The sequence below is a fragment of the Nicotiana tomentosiformis genome, chromosome 2 (genome assembly GCF_000390325.3).
Source record: "Nicotiana tomentosiformis chromosome 2, ASM39032v3, whole genome shotgun sequence".
NCBI lineage: Eukaryota > Viridiplantae > Streptophyta > Magnoliopsida > Solanales > Solanaceae > Nicotiana > Nicotiana tomentosiformis.
The window spans coordinates 91,467,443-91,485,349 of NC_090813.1; the positions used below are offsets into that span (position 1 = coordinate 91,467,443).

General features: G+C 34.3%; 1 protein-coding gene across 6 annotated transcripts; it reads left to right on the forward strand.

The window, feature by feature from the left end:
* Window positions 1-10,308: 10,308 nt before the first annotated feature.
* On the forward strand, window positions 10,309-16,401 carry LOC104120493 (uncharacterized). 6 transcript variants are annotated; one of them, XM_009632268.4, is made up of 10 exons: window positions 10,309-10,435; window positions 10,799-11,324; window positions 11,549-11,589; window positions 12,234-12,396; window positions 12,983-13,095; window positions 13,174-13,239; window positions 15,267-15,357; window positions 15,475-15,542; window positions 15,769-15,806; window positions 15,939-16,401. In XM_009632268.4, exons 2-10 carry the CDS (start codon window positions 10,811-10,813, stop codon window positions 16,114-16,116), a joined length of 1,272 nt encoding a protein of 423 aa, XP_009630563.1. In that variant the 5' UTR covers window positions 10,309-10,435; window positions 10,799-10,810; the 3' UTR covers window positions 16,117-16,401. The 6 variants fall into 6 exon arrangements, with proteins under 6 accessions (XP_009630563.1, XP_009630579.1, XP_009630566.1 ...); XM_009632271.4 differs by lacking the exon at window positions 10,309-10,435 and having other exon boundaries at window positions 10,475-11,324; window positions 15,948-16,401; XM_009632263.4 differs by lacking the exon at window positions 10,309-10,435 and having other exon boundaries at window positions 10,477-11,324.
* Window positions 16,402-17,907: the final 1,506 nt, after the last annotated feature.

The following is a 17,907-nucleotide window of genomic DNA, read 5'->3' on the forward strand; positions in this document are numbered from 1 at the left end:
AACAATTACATAACCAAAATTAAAATATTTACATTTCTACAGATTCACCCTGATCATATGACTTGTTTCTCCTTCTGGGAGTGCATAGTAATCAGCTACATCCAAATGCATGAAGTCTAAATTATCTTCAGAAATAAAATTTGCTTCAACATTTTTCTCTGCCTTCTTCAGGGAGGCTTAATAAAGCTCAACTAGGTGCTTTGGCGTATGACAGGTACATGACCAGAGCCCTTTTCGTCCACATCTATAACATGCATTTTCTGGCTTTGCCGCTTGCACCGTTTTATGCTTTTGTTCCTTCCTTTTCCACTGCTGGTGGTGAGGAGGGTTCTTTGGTGCATTATTATTGCCATGATTAGAGTTTCTTTCCCGACCACGGCCATGACCACGACTGGGGCCACGACCTCTTCCACGCTTAGCTTGGTGGAAGTTCGTCTCATTCACTTTAGGGAATGGACAATAACCAGTTGGTCGGCTTTCATGGTTTTTTATTAATGGCCTATTATATTGATCGGCTACAAGAAGATGTGAGATAAGTTTAGAATACTTTTTGAATTCCATCTCTCGATATTGCTGCTGCAGGAGCATATTCGAGGCATGAAAAGTGGTGAAAGTTTTCTCCAATATATCATGATCAGTAATATTATCACCACATAATTTTAATTGGGAAATAATTCTGAACATAGCAGAGTTATACTCACTGATAGATTTAAAATCGTGTAGCTTTAAATGAGTCCAATCATATCGTGCATGTGGAAGAACGACCATCTTCAGGTGGTCATATCTATCTTTCAAATTATTCTACAGTATGACTAGATCTTTAACAGTAAGATATTTCATTTTCAGGCCCTCATCAAGGTGATGGTGTAGGAATATCATTGCTTTGGTATGGTCTTGGTTTGATGCCTGATTTTTTTCTTGACGGTGCCTGTCAGACCCATCGCATCAAGATGAATTTCGACATCAAGTACCCAAGACATGTAGCTTTTACCCGATATATCCAGGGCTACAAATTCAAGTTTAGAAAGATTTTATATTATTTAGAAAAAGAAAGTTCATACATCTGATACTTTCAAAGTATTTGCTCGAAATGACAGAGTCTCGTGCTGATAACGTGTTATAAAATAAAGACTGTAAAGTGAAGACAAGTATAGAGAGAAACTGATATATTATTCAAACTTTAAACTTATGTTCATAATGAACTGAAAACTCCTCTATTTATAGAAGAAAGGAAGCAGCTGCGAGGCTTTTCAGGAAGCAGCTGCAAGGCTTTTCTTTAGCTGCTTGTAAGATGTCTGCATGAGCTGCTTGCAACCTGCCTGTTTAATAAGAAGCTGTTACAAATCATTTCATTGAGTTGCTTGCAACCTGCCTGCATCAGTTGCTTGTAAATTATCTGCATGAGTTGCTTGCAACCTGCCTGTTTAATAAGAAGCTGCTGCAAATCATTTTATTGAGTTTCTTGCAACCTGCCTGCATCAGCTGTTTGTAGATAAACTTCAACAGAGTACTAAATGGATAATCTTCTTCCGAAAGATTATCTATAGCGGAATAATGAATGAATATCCACAATATAATATTTTTATAACAGTAGACAAATAGCCATTTTTTAGCCCCCATAATTGAAATAACCACTGTCATCGAGTTTTATATGTGGAATTTGAAATTCCATGAGTGATTAATATTCAACTACAGGTTGAAAAGTGGCTAGCCCTTACTAGTAGCTGCTTTGTTTTCGTTTATTTTTTAAGAGCTTTAGAGGCCTTGTACAATGGGTGAAGTACACAAATAGTGGATGGTCTTGAACTTTTGTCCCTTGTTTGACTCATCGACAAAACTTCAAGTTTAACAAGTATTGCCCCTTGTTTGTATCATGAGCAACACTTTTAATTTTTTATCTAAAAATTCTGCCCATGGGACAAGCCAGGGTCAAAAATAAAGACCATCCCAAAACGTGTCATATTTCTGCAATTTTTTGTTGTACAAACGTGTCTTGTGGACTTATTAGGTTCCTCATTGCACTCTTCCTTGTGCCCAAAACTAGAAGCTAAATGACCCAAATTCAGTATTCATTGAAGTAGTACAAGAGAAGTCACAAGTATAGTAGAGAAAAAAAATTCAATCAACTGTACAGAGAGTTGAGCGAGTCGAAATTATTTTTTTAACTAACCAAACATCAACTTTTTTAGCGGCAAGAAGTTTGTGAATGGCCATTAACAAAGAAAGACGAACTATTTAACAATAGACGTGGACCTAATATAAATAAATTATTTTCTATACAAAACTTGGAGTAAATTTCATGGGTGGTCATTCAACTTTGTGTTCATTATCCAAAAATTACTTTTCTTTCTTTTGTTACGTAAAAGTCATTCAACTTTATGTTCATTACCTAAAAGTCATTTTTCTTTCTTTTGTTACACAAAAATTATTTTACTATGCTCTAGTTATCACAATAATCATTTTGACCAGATTTTACAAATTATTCACCTAAAAAGTCTATTATGCCCTTGACATTACAAATCATCCCATTTATGTAATACCTTATATATTATATGCTATATAATATACTTTTACCCAAGTATTTTACTTATAATTAAAATAACTTTATATTATTTTATTTATTATTTTTATAATATATTTATACATTAAATGTTTTCTTAATGTTAGTTTTTAAGATTCATATGTAGCATTATTAAATTTATCAGTAATATTACCGTGAACAAAACTCAAGTCCATGTTCTTAACCAAGCTTAACAAAATATTTTTAATGAAAATTATAAAATCAAAGTTTACTGATTTATCAGCCAAGCCATACTCATTAATCCAATAAATAAATACCCACATTTAGCAGAATGACACATCGGATTAATACTTTCAAATAAATAATATTAATATATAAAGCTTTAAAATCTTAATATTAAACACAAATATCTTTAAATTTTTAAAAATAAATATATTGACTATTAAAAAAAACTATCATTTGTTAAACAAATCTATTTGTTATTATTTCAAATAAATATTAAAAAATAAATATTTTTTATTATTTTTATATTTAAAATATATTCACGTTTAAATATGATTAAACAAAGTGAGTGCCAGTAAAATACCTATAGAAGAATATATTATATAGTATATCATATAGAAGGTATTACATAAATAAGAAGATTTATAATGTGAATGGCATAATTGACTTTTCAAGTAAAAGTATTATAAAATCTGGCCAAGGTGACTTTTGTGATAAATAGAGCAAAGTAAAATAATTTTTGTGTAACAAAAGAAAGAAAATTAACTTTTAGGTAATGAACACAAAGTTGAATGATTTTTATGTAACAAAAAGAAGAAAAATGAAGGGGAGTCTTGGCGTAACTTGTAAAGTTGCTGCCATGTGACCAGGAGGTCACGGATTCGAGCAGTGGAAACAATCTCTTACAAAAATGCAGGGTAAGACTGTGTACGATAGACCCTTGTGGTCTGGCCCTTCCCGAACCCCGCGCATAGCGGGAGCTTAGTGCACCGGGCTACCCCTTTTAAAAAAGAAGAAAAATAACTTTTGCGTGATGAATACAAAGTTGAATGACCATCCACAAAATTTACTCTATAATTGAGCAAATGTTGAAGAGGTACGTACCCCTGACCTACATTGTTTTGAGTATCATTTTCTACTTTATTAACATTTATTAATCCTATAGAATTACTAATAGGTTCTTTTAATTTTCTTCTAAGCTATCTTAATGTTCCATCCATAAATGCGGCTAATAAAGAAAATAATGTACTCTTGCTCTTTTCTTTTTTCAAGTATTGTCGTATTGTGGTACCACTAAATGAAACTATAAGAAAGACACTTAATACAGTCAAATTTCTCTATAACAATATCGTTTGTTCCGAATATTATAGCGAAATGTTATTATAGAGAACATATATTATAACATAACATAAATTTGGTTCCGAAAAAGCTTGGCTTTTATAGTGAAGTATTGTTATATAAGTATGTTGTTATAGTGAGGTTTGACTGTAGTATTTCTTTAGAATTTAACCACCAAAGGATGTGGTGCAGTGGATGAGACTTCTCTTCCCTTAACCAGAGGTCCCGAGTTCGAGTCCTGGTATGGAAAAATCCTTGGTAGGGAGCGCTTCTCCCAGAATGGAGCCCTACGCGGCGCGAATTCGGATATAGTCGGGCTCCAATGAGGATACCGGACACCGTGTGAGAAACAAAAAAAAAAACTCTGACAGTGAGAGAATTACTATACAGTAAGTGGGAGTGATTATGGTAGAAGGTTAGCAGGTAGTTGAGAGTTAGGGGTAAGGTGTGCGTATACACTCCCCATACCCAAAGTATATCGGGTATGTTGTTGCTGTTATTATAATAAGTGAAAGTATGAGTAACCTAAAAAATATGACAAGTAATTTAGCACTGTACAATTTATGCTTTATATGTGAAATATCACTGATAGGGCAAAAAACATTGTTATGAAAAGAAGAAAAAAGTATTGCAGGAAAAAGTAAAGAGAGAGAATTCTTATTTATTTGGGATGAATTACAATGAAATAGAACCCCTCTATTTATAGGGAAAAAGTGACTTAGCCACAAAGTAACAACCCTAAAATCTCTCTAAAATATAGACATTCACCGTAAATAAAATACTTTCTATAACACTCCCCCTTGAATGTCTATTCAATAGATAATGTATCTAGTTAAAACCTTAACTAAAATAAAATCCAGCGGAAAAAAATTCTAGATAAGGAAAAATAGTACACATGTTTAGAAATACGCCTTTTGGTTGCCTCGTTAAAAACCTTGCAAGGAAAACCCAGTGGGACAAAACCTTGTATGGAAAAAGAGTACATCGCGTATTAACTCCCCCTGATGAGAGCATCAATTCACATCCTTGAGCCTTCGCATCCCGATCTTGTACACTAGCTTCTTGAAGGTTGACATCAGTAAAGATTTGATGAATAAATCAGTCATATTATCACTTGAATGAATATGTTGCACCTTGGAATCATCATTCTTGTATATATATAATGTCTTCATATAATGTCGTGAAATAACCTTTTCAATATCTCCATAAAGGAAAAAATTCTCGCTATCACATTATCATGTTTATAGTTATAGAAAGATACATATGTGCACAAATTACGCGTATGATGTGGTACTTCAGGACCAAGAATTATATATGCTTTAAGCAATTTAAATCCTTCAGGGGTTGTCATACAAGTTAAGTCATATAAGCCATATAAATAGACTTTAGATGCATATCAAGTTTTCATGTCATGCTAGACATATAAAATAGATAAAAGTGATTGCACACACCATTGACTTTATACTTTCAAGTGTTTGAACTACATGTCTAAAACTACATGTCTTTCATATGAAACCGAGTCATTGTTTCTCCTGACTTAAGATCCTCTTATAAATTTAGCGTTATCATATATGTTATCGACGAACATTATATATCGGTTCCAATATATTTTTCATAGAGACATAACATAGAGATCTCTTCATTCATTTTAGGTACTTGAACCTCTCTTGAGGTTTTTGAAATGTTAAGTCATGTACTCTTTTAGAGCACTTGCCTCTTTATTATGATCATTTTGATCATTTGCTCATCTTCTTTATCAATAATTTTATTTGAAACTGATTTGTCTATGCTCTTTAAATGTACCATAGACTTTGTCCTTCTAGGACTTATTCTAATAGGAGCATTTTCAGTGAGAATATAATTACTTTCTTTGGGTCAGCAAATGTGTCTGGCATGCTTTGCAATATATTGCAAATGAATTATCATTTTATGAACTTCAAGTTCATATTATTTTATTCGAGGATCTCGATGTACAAATGATAATTCATTCCATGTAACTTGTTCTCAACTGTTTATCTTGTCTCCCCCTCATGTTAGAAAAACTAACTTACTTTCTGAACTTTGAAACCCCACCTTTGTGGGTTATGGTGTTAATCAAAATATACATCGCACATCAATAATAATAAGATGGAATTATTTGGTTCCTGACCTCGAACTACTTGTAAGGGGAGAATATAATATACTTTCGTGTATAACGTATATCAAACTAATATAGATAACTTTGTTCTCATAAGCAATAGTTTAACTATTAAGTGGAGGCACTCAATAAATTATTTTGCTAAACCAGCTGTGATGTAAACTAACTTATCAAGATGAACTGTCTTGAATAGAAAATCTGAAAATTATGCTCTAAATTAAATTATTGAGCAAGTTACATCACAAACACCAAGTTGCAGGTTAATAATAATCGCACATGTAACCATCTCATAGATGCATCTTATGTGTTATACATGGCAGGTGAATGGGCCCATATTCACCTTTGATAAATTTCAGAATTCAAGGGATTCAATCCCAATTTAGTTGGTATAGTAATCGCGAGAACAAGCAAAACAAGAGAATTCATAAATAATCTCCTTCAACACTTACCCATGTTAATTCTCATTTATTTTGCGCATCTAAATCAAGATTGCTCAATAGGCCATGCTTGATAAAATTGTCTGTATTAGCAAACTTCAGGTTTACATCATGACATGCGCAATTGTTAATTAAACTTCTCGTTTACTGCGACATGGGTTTATATCAATAAACATCCAGTCTAATGTGTCATGTAATTTTACCATATTTTTTATTTGTGTAATACAAATCAAGCAATAAAGCGAGTACTATTCATATATACATATTACCCCACTACAGTTATAGTAATATAAAGATATTAAATCTTCATTATTTATAGTCTCAATATAACCATCCGCTTTCGCGAATACTTTAAAAACTCAATAAGTTTCTTTGAGACTTACTACGACACAAAATAGTATAATTGGCTCTTCCAGAGCTCTCAATTAATTTTGTACTACCACGTATTCATCAATATCTATATGGTGAATAAACTTTTAAGGAGAAAGTTATACCATTATGGTCATGGTCAAACTTATATGCAAGATCTGTTTCTTGCATTACTGTTGTCTTTTAATAATCATATTGCCAAAATATTTTGGCGTATAATAGGTATGTGACTAAAGACCATTCATGATATTATTTTTTTATTTCATCTCAAACCTTCTTCTAGAGATGAGTGTGGTATATTCACTACCACTAGCACGTTCATATTCTTCCAAGAATAAATATGTATTCATAAATTAGATGTTGTCACATTCACATCATGAATGGACCATAATCATCTATATGTGCTTTACAAAATCTCATGTCAAATCGATGACAAATATTACTTTCACAGAGTGAAGGATTATTTTGAGAATCCTTATTATTCTTATTATCATAATGATGACGATTATAATTTCGTCTATTGCCACGTCCACATCCATTGACACCTTCACGATAATAATTTTGTCTTATTTCAGACTTGTCACATATTGCTATCATATTCTCTTAAGGGAAATGAAAATGAAACAAATTCAATGGGACAAGTTTCCACTTATTGTGCTCATAATCATATATGATTTGATCATGGCATAGAAATTTTACCACTTCGCGTGGTTATAATTTCTTATAAACTCCAATAGAGTTATAATCAAAATTTATTGTCTTTGCTTGTATTTAAAATCAAATCATAGAATTTCAAGAATTTAAAAGAGAAAAATAAAGTAAAATACTTACTTTAAATCCAGAATTTAATCATGAAGGAAGTTCATAGAACAATTGACAATCATTATGCTCAATCCCAAAGCTTCTACTCAATTGGTTAGAGTCTCGTGCTGATGACGTGTTATGAAACAATAAAAGAAGAAAAGAGTGTTGCAGGGAAAAGTAGAGAGAGAGAGAGAATTCTTATTGATTTGGGATGAATTACAATGAAATAGAACCCGTCTATTTATAGGGAAGAAATGACTTAGTCATCAAGTAACAACCCTAAAATCTCTCTAAAATATAGACATTCACCATAAATAAAATACTATTTATAACAAAAATTACGTTGTCAATATATAAATGTTAAATTCATTTGTTCATTACTATTTGCTCTTCAGAATCGGTTCTTGAACATTGATTTCAGCAGGTTAAAAATAAGGTTAAAAAACAGCAGGTTATATGTGGTATTTGATCTCATACCAGCGGGACAATAAATAAGAAAATCATTCCTTCGTACAGTTCCACCATTTTCACACAAACGAATAGCCACTTTACTCTCACTTTCGTCTTTTATCCGAGAACGTAGGGTTTCCTGTTCATGATCTCTCTCCAATATATCACCTTATACTTGCAGGTAAGTATTCAAATGTTAACTGTTTTTTAAAGTTTATACGAGTACGCTTATTCTAGCTTCTCAGATTTAGAATTTTGGGATATTATGAAATAAAAGTTAAGTTGGCTCTGTAGAATTAAAATGGGCCGCCATTCACTTGATCGTTAGCCCTTAATTGGACTTCTGATGCTTGGGCCTTGGGATAATCATCCTATTATATATTGCAGTACACTATCAAATTCTCCACGTTTTAAGATATGACTATTTATATATGGTGTGTGCATTTGATTGCAAGCTCTTTGATTTCTCCATTTTCTAGATTAATTAAAGAAGAGAATCTTGATTATTGTACGAGTTTGTGTACATGTAATTGGTTGTTGTGGGTGTCAGGACCCAATTCGATCTAGCTGTTCTTGAGATTTTTGCCCCCCAAAAATAGCTAGCACAAATCAAAAGAGGCACCGGCCCAATTTGATGATTGAGAGAGTGTACAAATCAAAATGCACTGAATCGTATCATGTTTTTTGCCAAACAAATCTTATTAACTTGCTATTTTCCCAATGGCATAGAACTCATCTTGGAAGCTCATAAAATACAGATAAACGCACCTCCACTCCCTCTATTTGGTACTAATTCATCTTAGAGAGATTAAAGAGAAAACTTCGGTATTTTTGTTTGTTAAATTCCAGGTATTGTATAAGGTCAAAACTGAGTCTGCCCTTCGTATGACTAATCGAGATTGGAACATGATGGTCCAAGGTTCATCATTGTAATATCGAGCCATGATACGAAGTTAGGTTCTCGAGCTAGAGCCCCAGAGACCGGTCAATATCGAGATTGAGTCTAGATCGAGCTCGAGACCCAGAGACCGATCAATACCAAGACCGACCAAAATCGAGATCGAGTCAAGGTCGAGCTCGAGACCCATGGACCGGTCAAGATTGAGATCGGCCAAAAATAATTTTGAGCCAAGAAACAAAAGAGCTGTTATAGCCGCATTTGGGGAGAGAATCTCGGCGAAAATCACGGCTTGAATCTAGGAAAAGCTAATTAATTAATCTATCATGGGATCCCCACTATGTATTTTTAATTATATCTAAAATAGAATTCCCCCACTATATTAAGAGTGGTTATCATTTGTAGGAGGGATACACACATTCATTCTGATATATACAGAAAATAGAGCAAATACTATCCTTTTTTGGCTTTTGGTATTTAGTCATATTGTTTCTTCTACCAATCGTTCTTCACTTAATTTGAAGGTGGTAAACTTGAAGGCTTAGGCTAACTAGTTCATTTGGTTCAATTTCATTTCTTTTACAACTAATTTTAATATTCATTTATTTTTCTTTTCCAATTTGTATCAAGCTATACCACGTATCTTCAGAACTACGTATAAATTCAATTGCTATCCATTTTTCGGGTAAACAGGTATATTTGTTAAACCTCATGTATTGGGATGTCAATAGGGCAGGGTAATACTTAAACGGGGCAGGGGCAAGATAAGGCAGGTCAAACACTTTTTAAGAAAATTTTGAATAGGGAAGGACAAGATAGGTAAGGAGTTTTAGCTTCATTAAAAATGTCAAAAGTTATAAAAACTTGAATAATTCTTACAAAATGAGAAAAGTTAAAAAACGAAGGAGAGTCTAAATAGGACAAGGCAAGATCTAATAGGGCGGGCAGGACAGGGCAACAACTTGAAAAATGTTAAATAGGGCAGGATAGGGCAGATCAAAAGCTTAGCAGGTCACACAGGTTGTCCTGCCCTACCCAATTGCCATCCTTACTCATCTATTCTTTCGATTCTTCTTTACCATTGCAGAGCTAGGTTTGAGGGTTCGTGACAAGAGGAGGGAGGGGAGGGAAAGAAAAAGCTGGGTTTGGGGGGGGGGGGGCGGAAGGGCGAAGCTTCGGGAAAGAAGATGTAGGTGTGGAGGAGTTGGAGAATATTTTAAATTATTTCCTTTTTCTTTTCTTTGATAGTTTTCTTTTGATTTTAATATTTTTTAATCAAAATTATTGCATTCACTCTCTTTTAAAAGCGTGGAGCCACACACTTTATCTGATTCAACAAAATAAATACCACATACTTTTGATTGACGGTCAAAGGGATTTAAGACAATAATTTTTTTATCAAATAGGATTGTTTAGATGAAAACAAGTGAGGCAGGAAGCGAGATGTCAAATTGAAATAAGTACCGGAGTCTACTAAGGTATACTCTATATATCATATTTAGTCTTTTACTCTGCACAAGTACACAACTAGATCCTCCCAATTGCAAATCATTATGAGCTTTTTCTTTTGCCTCATTTCACTCTCTCTCTCTCTCTCGTTTTAAATTGTTGTAATATTTACTTTCGGAGAGTTCATTTAATTAATTTTCAAAGTTAAATTAGAGATAAAATTAAAATTTACATTCTTAAAAATTATAATAAAAATACTAAAAATTATAATTTTTCTTATGACAAAAAGTTTAAATGTTGATCAAAGTTTACTTTCACTCTCGAAGCAAAATATGACAACTAAAAAGGAGTATATAATTTTTTTTTTGAAAAGTTACAGTTGTTTTATTTAGTGAAATTGGAAAATGGACCGTGGAAATTACCGACGTGGTGGCGGTGGAGGTAACCGTGGTCGTGGTAGCTCCGAACAGGAGCAAGGCCGAGGAGGCGGAAGGGGTGGGCCCCAGATGAGTTCATACAATCAGCAGCCACCATTTCAGCCTCCACAGCAATGGGGTAACCAGCCAAGGGCATCTGCTCCGGGTCAATATCAGGGTCGTGGGGATCCTTATAATCAGCAGGGTACGGGTCAGCTCCATACAGCTGGTCAGAATCCGGGTCGTGGTGGTACTGCTTGGGTCAGCCGTGGTGGCGGTGGTACTGCTTGGGCGCGACCACCACCGAAGCAGCGACAACAAGATGTTAGTAGCGGCAGTGGTACTGCTTGGATACGGGCACCGCCACAGCAGCCTCAGCAACATGGTGGTGGCGGCGGCTGTGGAAACCAGCTGCAACGGGATGTGGAACCGAGTAGATCAGGAGCCTCAAATGTTCGTTCTAGGGGTGCACCTTCAGGCTCTAGTCCTTCTCAGTCTTCTGGTATTAACTCATACCCTTACATGGTTGTGTTTTTATTTTATGTCTGCATAAGTACAAGAATTTTAAATCAACTTGATCTGAAGTCCCTTTATACGTGGCGTTTGAAAGTTTTTTGGTCCAGACCGTGCTTCTATTTTATGTTTGGATTCTTTTGAATACGGCTCCTAAATGTTTTATTTTACATTGGATTTGTGATTCTGATATTCACTGTTCTGCTTTTATAGGTCCAATCCATCAAATGGATCGACAGCCTGTGAAAAAAATGGTATATATTATGTTCGTTGATCATTCAGGCGCATTTTCTTTTTCGGTAAATGGAATTAGACCATCCTACCCAACCAAGAGTAGTCGATAAATACTTAGGGTTCCCTTTTCATAAGAATACAAGAGCTGCGGCGTTCATAGGAGGGGATAGGTTTTGGAGTGAATTCTTTGCATCTTTTCATCTGGATTTTATAGTTCGTAGTACTTTTTTATGTAGAAAAAGCACCCGGAAGTAGGATCTGCGGCAGCAGAAGAATATGCCCAGACGCCTAATTTATTGAAAGCGCATATCCTGATTTATAGGTCTCCGCTTTGAAGTTAGGAATAATCTCATGCCTACGCTGCCTGAATTGCTCTTATATCTCTTATAATTGATCTCATTTCTGCTTGAACATTCAGTGCTGCAAAGTAATTAATAAACAGAGTCTTTACTAAGGCTACTCTGTCTATTTTGCTTCCATTGATTCTATTAAGGATAAAATTTTGACTAAACAGCCATATTTTAGCCAGTAATTTGTTTAAAATATAGCATTACGTCTAAATAAGGCCACTTTATTTAACTTTTGTTTTTTGTCGAGGAACTCTTTCAGGATTAAAGTTGAGTTAGTCCTCCAAGTCTTATTTGTGCCTCTTTGTTTCCTGTAGGCAGTTGAAAGCCAAAATCCGGACTACTCTCACTTTGTATCGCTTCCATTAGCCATATATCCTGAACTGGTAAACAAACTCATCAACTTTCAGAACTCAGTTCTTGGAATTACTGAAGTGTCTAAGTCCCCTACCTCAGAATCAAAGGCTTCAGAACTATTAGGTATAAGATCTACGTACTGTGTTACTTTTCTTAAGGACAGGTTAGCTAAAATCCTCGTAAACTTGGCACGGGTTATTAGTTGCACATAGTATTAATTACCCTATGCACTTGGATATTTGACAGCATTTAACCCCTGGATGATCTCATCTCCAGGAAGTGACATACATGCTCTTGCTACGCTCTTTGCATGTCAGCATCTTAGGGGAGTTAAACAATTGGAATAAATAAACCGTTGTATATGACTGTCAAGTAACGGGTGGAAAATACCCCACCTCTAGCTGATTCTTCAATTTCTCGTCACTTGCACGCCCCTAAGCTCTTTGCCATGTCAGCATCTTAGGGGATAAGGACTTTCAAATAGCCAAGTCGAGGAGGAATTAAGATTACTACTAGTTCAGATGTGCTACTAATAATTCGTGCCAAGGATTCATGTACTAATGTTGTTGTAAAAGATGAAAATTGTTCTCTCTTCATTTCTTTATGTTTATTATAATAGCTATCCCTATCTTTCAACCTAGCATGGGGACTCAGTGCTTCTAGTTCTTAATCTCTGACAAAATTCACCAATGTTTTTCCACTCAAACAGAGTTGGGAATTGAGAAGTCCATCTTTATTAATCCAAAAACATTCCACTTGACTGTGCTCATGCTGAAGCTTTGGAATAAGGACCGTTTTGAAGCAGCTGCTCAGGTTTTGCGGGTAAACATTTCTACTTGAATGGCTATTTTGTCCCTTTGTAATATCTTTTTCTCTGTCTAACTTCTCAAAATAAACCAGAGTGTCTCACCAAAAGTACTTGATGCTTTGGAGAGCCGACCTGTGTCTATAAGACTGAAGGGTTTGGTAAGTATTTATCCAAGTTATACAATTATGCACTTCAGGCTGCTATAGTTGATAACCATTACATGTTAATTCTTATCTGCGTAAGTTATAATGTTATATCATCTCCTTATTGAAGCTAATTTTTTTTGTACACAGCTGGTTTAGTTATGACAATTTAACTGGCATCATAAACCTTTCCTTTGAAATTTATCCGTGGAGTTTGTATTTGCTTATCTGCTTGTAATCAATCTTTGGGTGAATCATCTGTTGCTAATCGTCTGCATAAAAAGGTATAGGTTAACGCACAAGAAGTGGATAACCTATTATTGGGGCGGGTCAAATAATGGGGCGGGTATATTATACCCGGATGTAATGACTACAATAAATAGCCATGTGGCCTAGTAATATGTTGTCAACGCATTAAATGGGGCCACACCTATTGTGCCATTAGCGGGAGGGGTAATTTTAAGCCTAGAAATAACATCGTGTGTATTTATGGACCAAAAGGTGGATGCAGGGTAATTTTAGACCATTTACCAAGTAATAGTGGTAGTTTTGGCCCTTTTCCGTAAGAAAAATGATCAAAACACCGTCTTCCACTACTCATCCCATCTCATGTAAGTAGAGTTCAATAACGTAGAAACATGGAAAGATGTTGTAGATTGAGCAGAAGGTGATTAATGGTTTTCTTGCTGTAGCAAATGCACTTCACTATTAATGGCTATCTTGATGCAGCAAAGGATCTAGGATTCATTGAACAAAGTAAGAGAGGAGTGAAAGGAAACAATGGAAGGATAGACTCGTGGTGAGGAATCTCCACCTACCGTAAGATTGTTGGTGCAAGTCACCAAAAGAGCAAAGTAGGAAAGGATCACTCCTCGGCTCAAAGTTCTCGAATGAACATTGAGGGAAGACATCTAAGAGCAAGTCACCTTTCAGTATTCACAACTTTTAGCAACTGTCAAATTGGAAATTTTCATATTGTATTACAGAAACTAATGTTTTTATATTGTTTAGGTTCATATGCATGAAGATCATCTATATTTTGTTTTTTCAGTATTAAAGATTGTCTGAATTTAACTTTCACTTTATCTTTTACTTCAAAAACAAAATGATAGATCTCATACTAGAGATGCTTGAAATGTCCAACTATAAGGTTCGAATAAATTTAAGTTGCCACCTGACGTGTTTGTTCCTTTTTCCCTTTTATAACTGTACATGTGTTGAATGTGATGTAATTTTGCAATGCACCACAAAATTTCAATATTTTGTTGTGCAAAGTAAAATAACACGAGTTAACTTAATCAATTTAGTTGTACTTCGCTAGTGACTTTTTCTTTGGCTTTTTCCTTTTTGGAGAGTAATTGCCGGGCTTGCAGTATGTGTTTACCTCAGATATGCATACGGTCCACTCAGATTTTATTTTATGGATTCTGATGTCTATTTGTTGTGCTATAGCAGTTTGCTAGTTTGAAATATTTTCTTGTGGTTTGATGATTTTCTCTCATTGGCTAATAAGTTAATGGCTTGGGGAAACACTAAAACAAGAAATAAAACCTCTCCAAACAGGATACAGGAATTAGTAGTGATAATACAATTAATATTTTGTAGCGAAACAGTGCGAATTGATGAAGAAACATAGATCAGGCCTGCCTTGAGTTTATATGCTTAAAAATTAAAAGTATTACAAAAAAACAAAAACAACGCATGAGAGTGGAAATGTGAATTAGCAAATAGACTTCTGTAATTTTTTAACTCCGAACCAAACAATTGGTAAATGTGTATTAGAGCCTTCAACTGTGGCACTGGTAGCAATGTTGTATTGTATCTAGAGAATTCATTTTCCTTTTCATCTGACACCAATCTCCTTTTCTTTTTGCTTCTTCAATTGTTGGTCTGTGTATGTGTGTGTCAGAGAGAGTGAGAGTGAGAGACTACATATCATATAGATTTTAGATGCTGGATGTTTCTGGGCTGTCGCTTCTAATGAGATTTCACAAGGTCTCAATTTTTCTTGGCCGGAACTCAGATTTGTTCTTACTCTGCAGGAGTGCATGAGAGGGTCTCCGGCAAAAGCTTATGTTGTATATGCTCCTGTGGAAGTAATTGGTGGTGAAGCCCGACTTTTACGTGCTTGTCGTATCCACAATTTCTGGCATCTTCTTCCCTCACTGTACCCACTAATTTTAATTTCTCTGCATGTGTCATTTCTAACGGAATTTACTACCTGCATTTGTCATTCCTTAGCCTTTCTAGAGGTCATGATTGATGCATTCACTGAAGCTGGTCTTGTTCTTGAAAAAGATGCAAACCGGAAGTTAAAGGTATAGCTTTCAAGGTGTTAATTCTGTATTCTGGTTAATTTGGCCGGCAGTCCCTTTTTCCTGGTGGCCTTTTTCCTTTTTAGATTTGATACCAGAATGCTAGTATAGCTTATCCATGAAATTGTCGTGATAAAAATTACTAAAATTAATATTCTTTTTTTTTTGTGTGGCTATTTTCATGTTTTGAAAAGTTCCTGATAAGCCTTTTCTGCCCCTTCTAATACAGTTACATGCCACTATAATGAATGCGCGACACAGCAGAAGGTGCCATTTTTAATTCTTTCATTGCATAGTCTTGTTTATTAGTCGGCTTTAAATCTCTAGCATGATGCTACCGGTTGCATAACTCTCTTTGTTGTTATGGTTGCCACTGACTTACTGTTCTCTAATTGGTAGCAAAAATAGATCAGGAAATGCTGATTCCTTTGATGCACGAGCAATTTTTGGTCAGTATGGCTCGGAAGAATGGGGAGAGTGTCTTTTACGTGAAGCTCATCTTTCACAAAGGTTTGTGTATGGTGACAATGGCTATTACCATTGCTGTGAATCCATCCCATTTCCTGAAGGGATGTAGCCATGTAGGGTGTGTTTGGTACGAAGAAAAACATCTTCAAAATAATGTTTCCTATGGGAAAATGAGCGAGTTTCTCTCGTATTTTCTAGTGTTTGGTAAGCAAGCATGTGAATATGTCATGTATACTAGTTGGTGAAGACATTATATATGATTTCTCGTTAATCTGTACATATTTGATAAAATTGTTACTAAAATTTTATTGTATTGTATTGTATTTTATTGTTAAATTCGTTGGTATGTAATAACGAAAAGACCCATTTTATGTAACATACTCATTTGGTGTGATTCGATTGTTACGTTCTTTTTTCCCCCAGTTATGTTACTTATTATTTCATAGTTTTATTTTACTGTTTAACTTCACCTTACCTCGGGCTCCAAAGCAAACATGCACACAAGTGTAATAACATCATACGAATTTGCTTGCTCAAAAACATGCACACAAGTGTAATAACATCATACGAACTTGCTTGCTCAATCAAATCACCAAAATAACATCTAAATCTGTGAATCAATAATAGACATCTAGTTTGTTTGCCGCTTCATTTTTCTATTTATCCCTTTTAGCATTCTCACCTACCATTTTATGCTAAGACCCTTTTTATTGGTTTTGGTTGACCATCGTGCCTTTGATTAATTTCGTTAGGATTTTGCTGAAATTAATATCTTAAAATATTTACGAGGCATAATTGGTGATAAATTAAGAAATTGAGATGTCTTAAATTATTTTGTAATTGTTGATAAATTTAATACTTGTAGTAATTAGGGTATTGGTAAAGTTATTTGTTATCGTACAATACTATACAATTAAATCAAGAAACAAAATATTATTAAACTACATCAAGCGATACAATTTATTAAACAATGAGTACAAACATCGAATATCCAATCAACCTGTGAGGGATGGAGAAAGGACTTGAGGATTTGTAAAACTTGGCGGAATCTTATAATATTGAGTTCCTTAATAGATTGTCGATTTTATTAGTATCTTAAAACAAATTTGAACATCTATGTTTTTTTTTTTTACATCTATAATTATTTCGTTGAGTTGCCATTTTATCAAGGAAAAAATCAATAAAACAATGTGCATCATCATTAAATTTCAAAATTTGAAGATGCTAAAAAAAAAGATGGATTGCATTCATTTCCTAGGAAGTTTAAATCTTTCACTATCATCTTAACAATAAAGATGAAGACAGAGGGGAATAGAATTTGAGGAAAGAGTGTTCATCGACCACTAGTTCGTAAACTGAATTGCTTAGTTCTGATCATGCATTGGGGTAATTCTGAAAATCATGTCACAAGTTTTAACTTTACGAAAACGGACCCTTTTATAGCATTTAAAGTGAAGCTAAACAAATTGAACAATATCAATAAAATGATCATAGATTGAGGAGTGTTAACCTAATGAGAAGATATATATTATATTTCAATGAACCCATGAACTTTATAAATAGAAGAGCAAGACTATAGGTTATTAACTTATTATCCGCAGAATAGTTTTGTTAGTATGGTATTGTTAGCCTTTGGTTTTCTTACAGAACTATTAGAACTGTTTGATGTTTGCTCAATATGGTGCCAGAATCTCAAAAAGAAAATTAAAAAATTGGGAGGAATATTAACATAGGGAAAAGCTGCACTCTTTTATTCTATTAACATAGTAAGTTGAACAAAGCAGGTGGAAATAATGTAGATCAAACTATTTTAGATTCGAATGCTGTGATTTGCAGGGTTTGTATTTTGCCCAATTCAAATGAGGTGTTACCTCTACTAATGTCTGATGGTGTTGTTTTC

Coding starts and splice junctions, on each gene's coding strand:
- LOC104120493 (XM_009632268.4), top strand. CDS start 10,811: ATGGACCGTGGAAATTACCGACGTGGTGGCGGTGGAGGTAACCGTGGT. Junction 11,325..11,548: donor TAGTCCTTCTCAGTCTTCTG/GTATTAACTCAT, acceptor CTGCTTTTATAG/GTCCAATCCATCAAATGGAT. Junction 12,397..12,982: donor AAAGGCTTCAGAACTATTAG/GTATAAGATCTA, acceptor CCACTCAAACAG/AGTTGGGAATTGAGAAGTCC.